Source organism: Bufo gargarizans, chromosome 10 (genome assembly GCF_014858855.1).
Source record: "Bufo gargarizans isolate SCDJY-AF-19 chromosome 10, ASM1485885v1, whole genome shotgun sequence".
Classification (NCBI taxonomy): domain Eukaryota; kingdom Metazoa; phylum Chordata; class Amphibia; order Anura; family Bufonidae; genus Bufo; species Bufo gargarizans.
Window position 1 is genome coordinate 7,233,498 of NC_058089.1, and position 17,592 is coordinate 7,251,089.

The 17,592-nt window shown below is 48.8% G+C and overlaps 1 protein-coding gene across 2 annotated transcripts in view; it reads right to left on the minus strand.

Moving 5' to 3' along the window:
* Positions 1 to 2,032: 2,032 nt before the first annotated feature.
* CD82 (CD82 molecule) overlaps positions 2,033 to 17,592 on the minus strand; it is a 46,968-nt gene continuing 31,408 nt past the window's right edge. For both annotated transcript variants that reach the window (XM_044270361.1, XM_044270362.1), the window contains exons 3-9: positions 8,900 to 8,972; positions 8,270 to 8,394; positions 8,082 to 8,156; positions 6,134 to 6,241; positions 5,417 to 5,566; positions 4,907 to 4,990; positions 2,033 to 2,656 (exon numbers count right to left, since the gene is read on the minus strand). In XM_044270361.1, the coding sequence (XP_044126296.1) occupies positions 2,579 to 2,656; positions 4,907 to 4,990; positions 5,417 to 5,566; positions 6,134 to 6,241; positions 8,082 to 8,156; positions 8,270 to 8,394; positions 8,900 to 8,972 (693 nt within the window). In that variant the 3' untranslated portion in view covers positions 2,033 to 2,578. The remainder of the gene's footprint in view (positions 2,657 to 4,906; positions 4,991 to 5,416; positions 5,567 to 6,133; positions 6,242 to 8,081; positions 8,157 to 8,269; positions 8,395 to 8,899; positions 8,973 to 17,592) is intronic.

Here is a 17,592-nt window from a genome sequence, read left to right on the forward strand (position 1 = left end):
ATATCAATACAAGGCTGCCACCTGGTGGCCTGTACTGATCTACACATCTAATTGACTCTGAAGCCTGCTTGAGGCTTCGGTCAATTAGCGCAAGGTAACAGGTCCCCCCAATCTCAGCCGGGGAAAGCTGTTACCGGACTTCCGGTTACGACCTACGCAGATGCCGTGGTCACATTTGACCACGGCATCTGAAGGGTAAGATGTACGCGATCAGCCTTATGGCTGATCACATACATGTGCAGCGGGTCTATGCTATTTAAAATAGCAGAAACCCTGTGGCTAAGGCGCCCGCTGCACGTGCGAGCGGGCGCCATGTTTAGGGATCGGACCTATGACGCACAGCTACGTATAAAGTCATGCTTTCACGCCCCCTTCCTGCCCGTTTGCATTTGATTGATGGCCTTGTTTTGTTTTTCTTCTCCAAGAGATCCCACGCCTGCGCAGTTAGCCCTGCTGTGATTGTACTTGGCCTGCTATGAGTCAGCGCCTGCGCACTGAGCCTCTGAGGCAAAGTGCACTACAGGGGGGGCTCACTGTGCAGGCGCAGAAAACAAGACGGCGGCGAGCAGGAAGGGGGGCGTGACAAGCTCTATTTTAGTGGAATAGAAGCGGTTTTCCTGCGATCTTATCCATTGGAGGAATTAGCCAAGGATATCGGGAGAAACCAGATGACTTCAGCGGTGAGGTACTGGGGGCGGTTTAGGGGGCATTTTGGAGGCGACAGGTTCCCTTTCATTTCTCTTCCCCTTATCTCCATGCCGGTCAGTCTTGGGCATGACGCCTCCATTGGGTTATAGACTTCCTTGTCTACCTAAAGTACAACCATCCACATAACAGCCCACACGAAGGCCCTGACATAGCAAATACCGTGCATTTATCAAAACGCAGCACTTGGCGTCCTATGTTTAGTCCATATCAGGCATATCTCTACGCCGCCTCGTGGCTGCTGTGCCCATAGACCAACATTTTTGTCCCATTTTATTTAGCAGATCTCCCCCTGGCTGTTTAACATGCTTTGGTCGCCCTCTTGTGGCCACATCCAGGAATGACACCGCATTCTCTTTACAGGGTCCAGCTGTTGCGCAGGAGGGTTGACGTATTTCTTCAGGATATAGTCCCTGGAGGAGGATAAAGGCAGCGATGGCGCAGGGAAGGAACGTGGGAAAGTGTAGAGGGATGTGAGACAGTGCAGACCCGGAGGGGAGAGGCAAGGAATGCAGGGAGGATCCTGCAAGAGATTAACCCCTCCGATGCACAAGACCAGGGAAGTTGTCCTCCTGGGCCCCAATGCAAATTCTGCACCAGAGCCCCCCCCCCCCCCAGACCATTGACCAATTAGAATACTCCCCTGCATTTAATTGAATGTATTTGCACCAGTTGGCAGCATATGAAGCGCCAACAATTTGAGCAAATCCTTGCAAAATTGTGCACCACGTTGGAAATGGCATGTAAAAAGAAGGGCACGGTCACTACAGGGCGAGCGGGGCCTTCATATTTTAGACAAAATTAATAAGCCAGAGGATGGTGCATTTTTGCCCCAAACTGCTCCCCTGTTCATAGATTTTAGCTTTGCACCTTCAGACATTTATTACCAGACCTGCAGCTTATAATACATTTGGTGCAAACCCCGGCTCCAGCACCGTGAGCTCAACTGCTCAATCCTCTGGACCTGCACTGATACACTGTAGCAAACCCCCAGAAATGTATGCTGCTGATGTGTTTAGCGCAAAGAAAACTGTCCAGACTGGATACAACTGTATCGAACCCTGAGCTGTGAGAAGTATTGGGAAGGATTTCGGCTTCTGGATGTGTACAAGAACGATGCAATTCACTGAAGGCTAGCAGAGATCTTGAAAATGGAAAAGAACTAACATGCTCAGTATATTAGAAAGCTGCGGAGCTTCTTATTTCACAGACAGGTCTCACTTATGTGTCCCATAATGTAGTCTCTGAACTCTGACCCTACAGCGACCAAGGCATGCTGGGAGTTGTAGTTTCATACCATTAAAGCAAGCAGAGATCCAGGCAGCACTGAGTACCATACATTTATTTACATCTATCGTATTTATACAGAAATAAAAATGCTCCATTTAGATATTTTTGCTCCGTTTCTTTACACATCACTATACAAAGCACTGATAACCGGGCGACCCCCCCCCCCCCCCCCCCCCTCCCCGTCTGTTATGGGGTTTCATGCAACCCGCATCTTCCCCAGCATTTGCAATGCTCCAGGCTCGCCTGCCGTGCTGGGACCTGTAAGCATCAAAAGCGCTAGAGATCTGCAGAGCGTCTCACCCCTACTCTAGTCACATCTCTACCCAATACTAATTCTAGGCCCCCCCCCCCCCCCCCCCCCCATATTGTGTCAGGTCGGAGACCTTCCCTCTTAGAGGGAAGCTGTGTAATGAAGTCATTAACCCTTGTGATGTCACTGCTATGACATCACGTCTCCTCTAAGCATGGTTCTCTCATAGGTTTGCGTTATATACACGGTGGGTCGGGATGTTACATATCCTCCCCCAGGGCTTCTTCCATCCGGGGCGGTCATTCTGTGGGGTTCGGAAGAGGACGATGTTCTTTAGTATTTTGGTACTTTGGTGTAATCTTCATTTTGGATGTTACGGCAGAGACAGATGGAGAGGACGAGTCCTATTAACTGGGGAGATAAGAAGGGCATGGTATGAGGGCAAGAACACAGCATCACAATGTACCCCCCCCCCCCCCATCTAAATGTGGTCCACTGCGGGAATGTATAGGCTGCCCCTGTCACTCAGCAGTATCTGATCGGTGGGGGGCTGACACCAAGCAACCCCGCTGTTTACTTGGGTGAGCACCTTAGCCTCGGACATCGCGTCCATCAATCCCATGGACTATGTGCAGCTCATTGCTATTCAAGTGAATGGGATTGAGCTGCAATACCAAGCATAGCCACTATGCAATGTACGGCGCTGTGCTTGGGCAATTCAGGTTAATGGGATTGAGCTGCAATACCAAGCATAGCCACTATGCAATGTACGGCGCTGTGCTTGGGTAATTCAAGTGAATGGGATTGAGCTGCAATACCAAGCATAGCCACTATGCAATGTACGGCACTGTGCTTGGGCAATTCAGGTTAATGGGATTGAGCTGCAATACCAAGCATAGCCACTATGCAATGTACGGCGCTGTGCTTGGGTAATTCAAGTGAATGGGATTGAGCTGCAATACCAAGCATAGCCACTATGCAATGTACGGCACTGTGCTTGGGCAATTCAGGTTAATGGGATTGAGCTGCAATACCAAGCATAGCCACTATGCAATGTACGGCGCTGTGCTTGGGTAATTCAGGTTAATGGGATTGAGCTGCAATACCAAGCATAGCCACTATGCAATGTACGGCGCTGTGCTTGGGTAATTCAAGTGAATGGGATTGAGCTGCAATACCAAGCATAGCCACTATGCAATGTACGGCGCTGTGCTTGGGTAATTCAAGTGAATGGGATTGAGCTGCAATACCAAGCATAGCCACTATGCAATGTACGGCGCTGTGCTTGGGCAATTCAGGTGAATGGGATTGAGCTGCAATACCAAGCATAGCCACTATGCAATGTACGGCGCTGTGCTTGGGTAATTCAGGTTAATGGGATTGAGCTGCAATACCAAGCATAGCCACTATGCAATGTACGGCGCTGTGCTTGGGCAATTCAGGTTAATGGGATTGAGCTGCAATACCAAGCATAGCCACTATGCAATGTACGGCGCTGTGCTTGGGTAATTCAAGTGAATGGGATTGAGCTGCAATACCAAGCATAGCCACTATGCAATGTACGGCACTGTGCTTGGGCAATTCAGGTTAATGGGATTGAGCTGCAATACCAAGCATAGCCACTATGCAATGTACGGCGCTGTGCTTGGGTAATTCAAGTGAATGGGATTGAGCTGCAATACCAAGCATAGCCACTATGCAATGTACGGCACTGTGCTTGGGCAATTCAGGTTAATGGGATTGAGCTGCAATACCAAGCATAGCCACTATGCAATGTACGGCGCTGTGCTTGGGTAATTCAAGTGAATGGGATTGAGCTGCAATACCAAGCATAGCCACTATGCAATGTACGGCACTGTGCTTGGGCAATTCAGGTTAATGGGATTGAGCTGCAATACCAAGCATAGCCACTATGCAATGTACGGCGCTGTGCTTGGGTAATTCAGGTTAATGGGATTGAGCTGCAATACCAAGCATAGCCACTATGCAATGTACGGCGCTGTGCTTGGGTAATTCAAGTGAATGGGATTGAGCTGCAATACCAAGCATAGCCACTATGCAATGTACGGCGCTGTGCTTGGGTAATTCAAGTGAATGGGATTGAGCTGCAATACCAAGCATAGCCACTATGCAATGTACGGCGCTGTGCTTGGGTAATTCAAGTGAATGGGATTGAGCTGCAATACCAAGCATAGCCACTATGCAATGTACGGCGCTGTGCTTGGGTAATTCAGGTTAATGGGATTGAGCTGCAATACCAAGCATAGCCACTATGCAATGTACGGCGCTGTGCTTGGGTAATTCAGGTTAATGGGATTGAGCTGCAATACCAAGCGCTCATAGCGCTCAGCATTTACTGCTCTATGACCCTGGTCTGGTCCACTGACCGGTGACTTGTGGGGTTCAGGTACGTGGAGCTCAGTATATGTTTATTGTTCCATAAGGCTCCATTCACATTTTGCGGAACGGAATTGCGGACCCATTCATTTCTATGGGGCCACACTATGTGCTCTCTGGATCCGGAAATGCGGATCCTGGACTTCTGGGTCCGCAATTCTATTTCCGAAGAAAATAGAACAGGTCTTATTCTTGTACGCAATTGCAGCTCTGCTACATCCAATTGTGTGCACATACATCTAATATACAAGTCTACCTTCTTACCTCAATAACGCCAACTCCAACACAGACGCCCAAGATGATGGCCAGGTTGTCCTGCAGCCAGCTCTCCACTTTTTGCACGCAGCCCTGAAATACAACGTTGACATATAGAACCAGAGGAGTTAAAAAAAAAAAAAAAAAAAACAGCAAAGCCGCAGTTCACATTGTACAGTGAGATTACCAACTGGAAGAGTCCAAATTTTACTCATTTACTGAGATCATCATCCCCTTGCCCCATTCTCCTCCAGTGGAACAGACCCTCTTAGTCAGGAAATGGTCAACTGCAATGTTCTTGCATCAATTTATAATTGTGAAGGACATGAAGGAACATAAAAAAAAAAAAATCATATAGCCCAGACAGCCATGAAAAACACTAGAATCCAGGCTGACCTCGTTGGGGTCTGTTGCGTCCATTTGAATCTGTCGGGAAGTGGATCCCTCACAACCGAAGGCCATGGCGCTGGTGTGTACAGAGCATTAATCTACGTCTTAAATCAAGATTCAAAAACTCACGTCTGGATACAGATTTGAGACAGTGGAATTGCAGAAGCCTTCCGATTGTGGCGCATTCGTAACGCAGGAGCAGGGATAGAGGTCGGTACTGTTCTTAACAATTGGATTTTCGGTCCAGTTCTGGTAATTCAACCAACCACAACAGTGGAGCTGCAACCAAAAACAGCACAAGACGTTACAATTGCACAAAAAAGTTCACATAAAAATTCACTGTCCTGCCCCCGTGCTTCACTGATCGCAGATCAGAAGGACTCATGAATAACTACCATAAGATACTCTACATTTTACTGGAGATTCCCTTCAAATTGGGTTGTCTATAAAAAATCTAATAGAGGGTTGCTAGTGGGCGGGTCTTCCACAAGTCCCTCCCCTGAAGAACTGATCAGAAGTGAACATAATGAGGCTATACCATTAGGACAACTTATCATCTATTCACAGGATAGGGGATAAGTGTCTGATTAGCGGGGGTCCGACTGTTGCTGCTGATCAAAAAAACAGGGGGCTCCTCGTTTTAATGAAGCAGCGGACACGTTCTCCCCTAATGAACCTACGGAAATAATAATAATAAGACTATGGGTTCTTCTCCTCTTCTGCTGTAGGTCCTAAGAGCAGCCAATGAAATGTAAAGAACCCTCAATGTAGTGAATTACAGGATGTGTAAGAGGTGAGGACAGTGATTATACCAGTGCGTTATGACAGTGGCCGCTCCATACTCACACTGTCCTGGATGTAGTCCCAGGTCGCCTCCGCGCTCACATTCGCACTGTCCCCGGGGTTGTAGACCACAATCAGCTCATGGATTATACCAGACATCTCAGTCTTCAGCTTCAAGAGAAAGATGAACATTATTCACTCATCCAGTCACCTACCTAACTATACATCCGCTGAAGCCATCTATAAATCCACTGAACCCATGTACCTACCCACCCAACCTGTCACCTACCTAACTATACATCCACTGAACCCATCTACCAACCCATCCAACCAGTCACTCACCTACCTATTCATCTGCTCAACCCATCTACCCACCTATAAATGCACTGAATTCATTTACCTACCCACCCAACCAGTCACCTACCTATAAATCCACTGAACCCATCTAGTTACCCAACCAGTCACCTACCTACCTACCTATAAATCCACTGAACCCATCTAGTCAGCCAACCAGTCACCTAACTACCTATACATCCACTGAACCCATCTACCTACCCAACCAACCAGTTACCTACCTACCTATAGATCCACTGAACCCATCTAGTCACCCAACCAGTCACCTACCTAACTATATATCTGCTGAACCCATCTACCTACCAAACCAACCAGTCATCTACCTACCTATAAATCCATTGAACCCATATACCTACCTATACATTTGCTCAACCCATTCACCCACCGAACCAACCAGTCACTTACCTACCTATACATCTGCTCAACCCATCTAACTAAAATAACCAGTCACCTACCTACCTATACATTCGCTAAACACATTTACCCATCCATCCAACCAGTCACCTACATATCTATTCAATTATCCACCCACTTATTCAACCAACAGCCTATTTAACCAATTAATCAGCGATGGATCCATCCACAACCCAACCATCCATTCATTACTCCACCCACCGATTCAACCAGTTACAGACCTACCGTTTTATTCATCCAACTATTTGTCCACTTACATTTACCCACCCATCCACCGACCCACATATAAATCCACTCAATTATCCATACACCTAATCCCATACACTCACCTGCCCATCCATTTACTAATCCACCAGCCGGCCCCCCAACTGTACCCCTACCCATCTGTCCACCTATTCCTAGTCACATCTACCCATACGTCCATCGGTGCTCGTGCACCTACCCATCCATCTTTTTCCCCCTACCTATCCATCCGTCCCCATGCCACCACCCATTCATCCATCATCCCCTTACCCATCCATTCGTCCATCATCCCCTTACCCATCCATCCCTGTGCCGCCACCCATTCATCCATCTCCCCTCTACCCATCCGTCCCCGTGCCGCCACCCATTCATCCATCTCCCCTCTACCCATCCGTCCCCGTGCCGCCACCCATTCATCCATCTCCCCCTACCCATCCATCCATCCCCGTGCCGCCACCCATTCATCCATCATCCCCTTACCCATCCATCCATCCTCGTGCCGCCACCCATTCATCCATCATCCCCTTACCCATCCATCCATCATCCCTTTACCCATCCATCCCCGTGCCGCCACCCATTCATCCCCTTACCCACCCATCCATCATCCCTTTACCCATCCGTCCCCGTGCCGCCACCCATTCATCCATCTCCCCCTACCCATCCATCCGTCCCCATGCCGCCACCCATTCATCCATCATCCCCTTACCCATCCATCCATCATCCCTTTACCCATCCATCCCCATGCCGCCACCCATTCATCCATCTCCCCCTACCCATCCATCCGTCCCCATGCCGCCACCCATTCATCCATCATCCCCTTACCCATCCATCCATCATCCCTTTACCCATCCATCCCCGTGCCGCCACCCATTCATCCATCTCCCCCCTACCCATCCGTCCCCGTGCCACCACCCATCTACCCTTGCTCTGCAATGTATATGGGACCTACAGTAACTGTATCCGTCCCGCCGTTACCTCATTGCCGGTCCCTTGTACTTACCGAATCCCGGTAGACATAGATGAGGACGCCGGCAGTGATCTGAGCGATGAGTATGAGCAGCAGGAACGTTAAGTACTGAAATATAAAGCCCAGGGCGACTGTCAGGACGACCTCTGGTAGCACTGCCCATGTAAGGGTTCTCCCCTGGTAGAGCGGAGATGGACAGACACATATACATATATACTCACCAGTCCCAGGAGGCATCGGACTTCATTCACGGCCCCTATGCAGCCCAGGAATCCCATGATGATTGTGACCCCGCCTACCGCGATCAGGATGTACGCGCCGGTCTTCAGAGACGATGATGAGGTGTCTGTGAACAAGACGACAGTGTCACGTTATATACTGCCCCCAATAGGCTGTCAGGGCATGCTGGGAGTTGTAGTTTGGCATCAACTGGAGAGCCGCAGGTTGGAGACCACTACACTAGGGATTACTGGACCAGAGAAGCTAGCCTTCACCCCCATCTATGAGTTTTGGGCACCCATGCCCCTGTTTCTGCGTGAAAATCTGGGGAGCGTGCAAACCCCTAAGAGCTTTGCCACGTGAAACCCTAGGACTTGGCGATACGGCGGTTTCAGATCTGCTGTGTTGTGCCGCTGATCTCCGTAATGTTTTCTCGGTAGTCATTGACCAGGGAGACATTCCTTAGACACAGCAGGTGAAGCCACCTACCAACAATGGCCTACACAGCACCCACCTTCTAGCCCCTGTGGCCCAGCCTCATAGGGCACAGCTCTAGAGAACATGAAACGATAGCGCCGCCTGGACTCTGCAGAACCGTTCTCATGGTAATCAGGATCATTTTACAAACTTACGTAAGATGGCGATGAAACTGGTTTTGTCTACCAGGATCCATATTCCGAACCCGAGGATCACGGCTCCAAGAATCTGAAAAGGAGACATAAGATTTAAAACCTTTAGTGACATCCTCCTATACTCCAATCACATCCAGAGCTGCATCTAATATTGTACTGGTTGACATTTGGAGTCCATAAGATCATAAGACACTTGACTTGTGTGAGTTACATCTCCAATAATGCAATGCAGTAAAACATAACAACCAGCAGGGGGCAGCCGTGAGATATGAATTAGTGCAGAATACAGAAGAACTGTGAATGCAGCTTTGGTAGAAACAAACAGAAGTAGAAAGCATGGCGGTGAGATATGAACTTCTGCAGATAACCAGAGTGCTAACCATATGCAGCAGAACTGTGAATGCAGCTCTGGAAGGAACTAGAGTATGATGCATGGCAGTGAGATATGAACTACTGCAGATAACCAGAGTGCTAACCATATGCAGCAGAACTATGAATGCAGCTCTGGAAGGAACTAGAGTATGAGGCATGTCAGTGAGATATGAACTGCTGTAGATAACCAGAGTGCTAACCATATGCAGCAGAACTGTGAATGCAGCTCTGGAAGGAACTAGAGTATGATGCATGGCAGTGAGATATGAACTACTGCAGATAACCAGAGTGCTAACCATATGCAGCAGAACTGTGAATGCAGCTCTGGAAGGAACTAGAGTATGATGCATGGCAGTGAGATATGAACTACTGCAGATAACCAGAGTGCTAACCATATGCAGCAGAACTGTGAATGCAGCTCTGGAAGGAACTAGAGTATGGTGCATGGCAGTGAGATATGAACTACTGCAGATAACCAGAGTGCTAACCATATGCAGCAGAACTATGAATGCAGCTCTGGAAGGAACTAGAGTATGAGGCATGTCAGTGAGATATGAACTGCTGCAGATAACCAGAGTGCTAACCATATGCAGCAGAACTGTGAATGCAGCTCTGGAAGGAAGTAGAGTATGATGCATGGCAGCGAGATATGAATTACTTTAGCTAACCATAATGATAACCATATGCAGCCAGAACTGTAAATGCAGCTCTGGAAGGAACTAGAGTATGATAGATGGCAGCTAGATATGAACTACTTCAGCTATCCAGAGTGATAACCATATGCAGCAGAATTGTGAATGCAGCTCTGGAAGGAACTATAGTATAAGACATGATGCAACCCAAGAAAAATATAGCAAAGTATATACTATGGGGTATAATAATATATGTAATACAATTGTTACTGGAGCTGCTGTCAGTCAACTCTTAAAAGGCACAGGAGGCTAAAAGAAGTGTCTATCCCCAGGGTCCACCACAGTACAGGACACCTCGGCTCCTTCACCACATTCCTGCTGGGAGGCAGCACCTTCCCACCGGTCTGTAAACCTGAACCTGCACCCCTCACCACCGCTTCACGCGGTCCATAGGCAAGGAAGACAGAGTCCGCGAAAACTGGGAGTCCCGCTGCCCCACGTCACCCCCCATGGCGATAAGACTTCCAAGAGCCGTACCGCAATACCTCAGCTCTGCGTTACTGATCTCCGTGAGATCCAAACCCCAAAATCAACAGCCAATGGAGAATGTGCCCTTCTAACATATACATTATTGACTCCTTACAGGAGTCAAAGAGTTAAAGCCGCCCTGCTGCCGACTGGACCAACCGGTTCGGTCAGACGAGGAAACGTTGGAGGGAGGAACCTACTGGAACAACACAAAAGGCCAAGTCATGGGTGCACAGTGGGGCTCACAGCCAAATTGGAACAGGAGTGGATAAGCGGCGCCATTAATCAGCGTTGTGTTTATTAAAAGACATTAACGATCCATTTCCTCGGCAATTAAAGAACATTCAGAAAATGTTCCAAAACTTTAGTCGGGGCATGCTGGGAGTTGTAGTTTTGCAACAACAGGAGAGCCACATGTTGAAGCCGAAAGACTTTACTGCAGGGATGCCCAACCTGCGGCCCTCCAGTTGCTGCAAAACTACAATTCCCAACATGCTCTGATAGCTGTAGGCTGTCAAGGCATGCTGGGAGTTGTAGTTTTGTAGCCGCAATAGAGCCACATGTTGAAGCCGAAAGACTTTACTGCAGGGATGCCCAACCTGCGGCCCTCCAGTTGCTGCAAAACTACAATTCCCAACATGCTCTGATAGCTGTAGGCTGTCAAGGCATGCTGGGAGTTGTAGTTTTGTAGCCGCAATAGAGCCACATGTTGGAGCCGAAAGACTTTACTGCAGGGATGCCCAACCTGCGGCCTTCCACCTGTTGCAAAACTACAACTTCCAGCGTGCCCTGACAGCCTACAGCTATCAAAGCACGTTGGGAATTGTAGTTTTGCAGCAGCTGGAGGGACGCAGGTTGGGCATCCCTGCTTTACAGTGACATAATAAGGCAGATCTGCTGCTCTGGGGCCTGGGAAAGCTGGGTGAAAGCTCCCGAGAGAGCTAGAATACAGGTCATTTAGTTTCTCCAGATATTCCCAGAAACAGGATTTGAAGCCGAGGCAGGGCGCCGAATCTCCTCACGGAGACCAGTCCTGTATGGAGTCTTACTGGCAATGCTCCGTGGGAAACAAATTTGCAAAGAGATATCTCCTAAGGAAGCAAGCACCCTGAAATAGCCGTCTGCGGGCGGACATCTGGCTTGTTGTAAGGCGGCATACTGACTCATAGAGAGACACTTCCAATAGGTGGCGCTGGCGAGATGGTTCCCTTCCTTGGGAGATGGCTCTTTACTTTGCAAATCACTTTGTAGAAAATTAATCGAGGACTTTTTGAGTGGTTTGGGGATACTTTTGGGAGCAAGGGGGATTTTTTTAATAGCGGACATTAATTGTTCTAAGGATCACTTTTTTTTTTTTCTCCATTTTAAATATTGATCTAATCCTTTTTTTATAGTTTCCAATGATACGGCCACTAGGTGGCGCTGCTGGACTACATCTGACAACATAAGCTCTTCTACTACACAGAGCTGTATTCACACCACTCCCTGACCGTCAAAGCTCAGCTCACTGGTAAGCCGGGCCTAGCAATGGTAGGTCATGGGCACAGTATCTGTAGAATGTCAGCTCTGTGGTCCAGTGATCACTGCATGTATCCAGTAGTGTGTTACATTCAGGAAGCGAGGCACATGACTTTAGGGCTGATGCCCGGCGCCTGCTGAGGGTCTAGAACGCACCGTTTCCTATCTGAGGAGCAGCGTCACGTGGGCAGCAGCTGCTCGGAAAACTTTCTTGCCACATCCTTCCTGGCCACAGCACGGTGGGTGCATGGGCAGCCACATGTCCGTCTGTCTAGAGCCGTATGGCGACGCGTCTCTTGAATTTGTACTTTGGCCTATGCAAAAACACAACCGGGAAACAACGAGGTCCAGGAGGAAACGCATTTTAGAAAAGCAGTGGCCCGAGTAAAATCATAACCGACACGTGAAAAGGCCGGCGGTGGGAAATCGTAACTCTGTTCACAAGGGAAGAAGTTGCTTGTCACATTCTGTACCGCGCTGGCGACAACGCAACTTTTAAATCCACTTTCCGTTTCAAGTTCACATCATTTGCAAGATCTCTGCTTGCTGTCTGTGAATGGGAACATCTTTGATTTACATCCCGATACTTCGCACCATTGTATCCGGTTTAGATGACCCTCCATCAGCAGCACAAATCTCACTCCTCGTCTTGTTTGTTACAGTGTATCAGTGCAGGGCTCACACAGGACTGTCCAGACAGGATACAAAGTAACAACCCTGGAGGGATGTCCGGCCATCATAATCTGCAGGAACATTACTTAAATGGTCTGTAGAGGGACGCTCCCTCACAGATTTGGGGCTTATTCACACGACCATATGAATGGGTCCGCATCCATTCTGCAATCACTTCAACGGGGCCACAAAAGAAGCGGACAGCACACCGTGCGCTATCTGCAACTGTTGCTCCTTTCCGTGGCTCCACAAAAAAGATAAAACGTGTACCATTCTTGTACGTTTTGCGGACAAGAATAGGCATTTCTATAACGGGCCGCCTGTTCCGTAAATTGTAGGCGACATCCGTGTTTTGTGGATTCGTAATTTTCGGTCGTCTGAATGAGCCTTTAAAAGGGTTTTCTGATTTTTTTTTTAATGATCCTTGTGGGTCCGACACCTGGGACCCTCGCTGATCAGTTCTTGGATGCAGCCTTCTCGCAGCTCAGCCTAGGACAGTGATGTCACGTTCACCAGTCACGTGGCCTAGGCGCAACTCAAGTGAATGTGCCTGCGCTGCGATACCAAGCATAACCACTATCCGATGGTAAGCTGCAAGGAAGCCATGGCGCTAACCAGAGCTCCGGAGATCGCCGCGGCTTTCTCAAAACACCCGATTGGCAGGGGTCCCGGGTGTCGGACCACCACTGATCAGAGAGGATAGTCAGAAAACCCCTTGAAAGTTTGTTTGGATGAACGAATGGATTGACTCATCTCTACTACCTGGAAACATTAGGCCATGGCTGGCGTACAGGCGCAGAGACAATGGCGCGCTGACACTGGCGCGCTGACAGTGTGTGTGGTGCCGTCCACCTGCACAAAAATTTTGCCTGCAGAAACAATTCCACCAATTATATCTTAAAAATAGTAAAATAAATAAATAAAGTCATTTTCTGCTCTACCCCTGCAAGCTATCCCACAATGCATTGCGGGAGGCCTCTTTCTTGGACGCCAAGCATCCAGGGACGGACCCTGGCTGACCACCATCACGACCAGTTCAGCCCGGCGCCTGCCGGGAAACTTATCACACAGTGCCAGTAAATCCTGGAACAACAGACTAGAGGCAGGGGCGTAGCTATAGGGGGTGCAGACGTAGCAGTCGCTACCGGGCCCAGGAGCCTGAGGGGCCCAAAGACCCTTGTGCCACATAAGACACTGGCATTATAGAAAGTGCATACTGGTCAATTTACACCTCTGGCTGGAGGGAAGGGGTTAGGTTAAGAATTTGGCATGAGGGGGTGCCCATTCAGGCAGCAGGAAGGCTACGTGCTCCCCTGCCCCTTGCCAACAAGCACTGAGGGACGGGGGCCCAAGCTTAACTCTTGCACCAGGGCCCATGGGCTTTTAGCTACGCCCCTGATAGAGGTGTCATCTGTTTGCGTCGGCGCAGAAAGGGTTAATGCATCCGGGGGAGTTCTTCCCTGAAGGAAGTCAATCATAAAAAGAGACGCATTCCCGAAATTCCCAGGATGGGTCCAGCTGCCTCTTCAGATGCAGAGTTGGGGGGGGGGGGGGGGGGGGGGGGGGACAGCCGCTTCACCCCTCCGCCTCATCCCGCCAGCAGAGCACTCTCCGATCCCGCAGCTGTTCTATGTCCAGCGCTGCAGGAATGTCTAAACAGATGCGCAGACCGGCCCGCAATTAACCCTTCGCTGCCCGGACTGCTACCAACGGAGGTGCTGGCGATCGCAAAGGGAAATCAGTTACGGTGGACGGGATTCTGCTTCACTGGCTGGATTACAGCAGGTGGGTTGCCACCTACATAGTTACATAGCTGATACGGTTGAAAAAAAAAAGACATCAGTCCATCAAGTTCAACCAAGGGATAAGCGGGGACGCGAATCCCAGAAGGAAGTGAGACTCCGATTTCTACAAGTTTTCAATGTGGTTTACTTTTAAGAATTCGTCTAAACCCTTTTTAAACCCGTCCATTGTTCCTGCTGCGACCACGTCCTAAAGAGTCTACTGTAAGAACTGTGAATCTGTGGAGTAAAGACGTTTTGACTCTTCTGGATATTTAACTTTTTCCTCTCCAGTCGGAGGCAGCGCCCCCATGCTTTTTTAGGGCATTTTACATGGAACAGTTTTTCGCCATATTTTTTGTATGGCCCATTTATATACTTGTACAGGTTAATCATGTCCCCCCTTAGACGTCTCTTCTCAAGACTAAATAAATTCAATTATTTTAATCTTTCTTCATAAGGCTACTTTCACACTAGCGTTCGGGCGGATCCGTTCTGAACGGATCCGCTCATAATAATGCAGACGGAGGCTCCGTTCAGAACGGATCCGTCTGCATTAAAATGGCAAAAAAAAAGCTAAGTGTGAAAATAGCCTCGGACGGATCCGTCCAGACTTTCAATGTAAAGTCAATGGGGGACGGATCCGCTTGAAGATTGAGCCACATTGTGGCATCTTCAAACGGATCCGTCCCCATTGACTTACATTGTAAGTCTGGACGGATCCGCACGGATCCGCACGCCTCCGCACGGCCAGGCGGACACCCGAACGCTGCAAGCAGCGTTCGGCTGTCCGCCTGTCCGTGCGGAGGCGAGCGGAGCGGAGGCTGAACGCCGCCAGACTGATGCAGTCTGTGCGGATCCGCTCCATTCAGACTGCATCAGGGCTGGACGGCTGCGTTCGGGTCCGCTCGTGAGCCCCTTCAAACGGAGCTCACGAGCGGACACCCGAACGCTAGTGTGAAAGTAGCCTAACTCAGACCCTCCATTCTCCTTATCAGTTTAGTCGCTCTCCTCTGTACTTTTTCCAGCTCCAGGGCGTCCTTTCCATGGACTGGTGCCCAGAACTGAACTGCATATTCCAGATAAGGCCGCACCAGCGCTTTGTAAAGTGATAATATTACATCCCTGCCCCGCGAGTCCATGCGTCGTTTAATGCATGACAATATCCTGGTGGCCTTAGAAGCAGCTGATTGACATTGTGCTGTAATATAATCTACCATCTACAAGGACACCCAAATCCTTCTCTATAAGTGACTCTCCAGTGTTACATCCTCTAGGTCTAGGACATATGAAGCACAGAGATTATTACTACCAAGATGCAGAACTTCACATTTATCCACATTAAACCTCATTTGACAAGTTGATGCCCAATCACTCAGTGTCGCAGTCAGCTTGTAGTTTATGGACATCTTCCATAGACCGTACAGTTCTACACAGCTTAGTGTCATCTGCAAAAATAGAAACGGTGCTAATAATCCCGTCCTTTATATCATTAATAAATAAAATAAATAATAAAGGGCCCAGCACTGAACCTTGGGGTCACCACTTAAAACCCGGGACCAGTCTATATAGGAACCATTGACCCCAACTATCTGGACACGGTCCTTCAGCCAGTTTTCAATCCAATTACAAACTATACTTTCCAAGCCTATAGGTTTATAATTATACCTCTGGAGGACCTAGATCCTTTTTTGAATATGGGCACCACATTTGCCTTGCGCCAGGTTCACATTTACCTTATTTAACTTATCTTGGAGCATATCTACAGTTAGTACATCCAGTAATATACTCAATTGGCTAACAGCCCCAGCACCACAGATACCAGCTCCTTTCTCCTCTTTGTATATACAGAGCTATAAAACCCATTTAGTAGCTCTGCTTTTTCCTTATCTTCAGTGACTCCCCACCCCCTTTACCATTATTTAGGGGACCTACCTGCTCAGACCTTGGTTTTTGGGGATTTCTTTTGCTCCCTTTACCACCTGCTGTTCATTTTGTATTTTTGCTAATTTTATCTCCTTTTTACACATTTTATTAAGCCCTTTGCAATCTTCAAACCCTACAGCTGACCCCTCAGATTTGTATTTTTAAATACCCTTTTTTGTCTTTTATTGCCCTATTTACAGTAGCTGTAAGCCATGGGGGGGGGGGGGGTATTTTTCGCCGTTTATACTTGTTAGGCTACTTTCACACTAGCGTTCGGCTGTCCGCTCGTGAGCTCCGTTTGAAGGAGCTCACGAGCGGAGCAGAACGCTTCCGTCCAGCCCTGATGCAGTCTGAATGGATGCGGATCCGCTCAGACTGCATCAGTCTGGCGGCGTTCAGCCTCCGCTCCGCTCGCCTCCGCACGGCCAGGTGGACAGCCGAACGCTGCTTGTAGCGTTCAGCTGTCCGCCTGGCCGCGCGGAGGCGTGCGGATCCGTCCAGACTTACAATGTAAGTCAATGGGAACGGATCCGCTTGAAGATGACACCATATGGCTCAATCTTCAAGCGGATCCGTCCCCCATTGACTTTACATTGAAAGTCTGGACGGATCCGCTCAGGCTACTTTCGCACTTAGAAATTTTTCTAAGTTATTAATGCAGACGGATCCGTACTGAACGGAGCCTCCGTCTGCATTAATATGATCGGATCCGTTCAGAACGGATCCGATCAAGCGCAAGTGTGAAAGTAGCCTTACCTAAAGTTTTTAGTGCAATTACTCAATGTTGATTTAAAGCTCACCCATTTAGGCCTTTTGCAGACAAACATAAGGGGCTCCGTTGCCGTATTGCGGATCGCATATACGGATCCGCAATACACGGGCACCCTTCCGTGTGCATTCCACATCACGGTTGCAGACCCATTGACTTGAATGAGTCCACAAATCCAGAGATGTGGAACGGAAGCACGGAACGGGACCCCTCAGAAGCACTACGGAGTGCTTCTGTGGTGTTCCGTGCTTCCATTTCGCAAAAAGATAGGACTTATCCTATTTGAAAGGAGTCACGATCCGCATGCGGCTGGCCCAGGGTCTGTGCCCGTGCATTGCGGACTGCAATTTGTGGCCCGTAGCACTGGCACGGAGCCCTTGCATTAGTCTGCAAGAGGCCCTATCCTCAGTATTATTATGTGACAGTAGCTGCTCCCAGTCTATGCCCTGAAAAGCTGCCCTCAACCCAGGGAAATTAGCCTTTTTAAAATCCAGT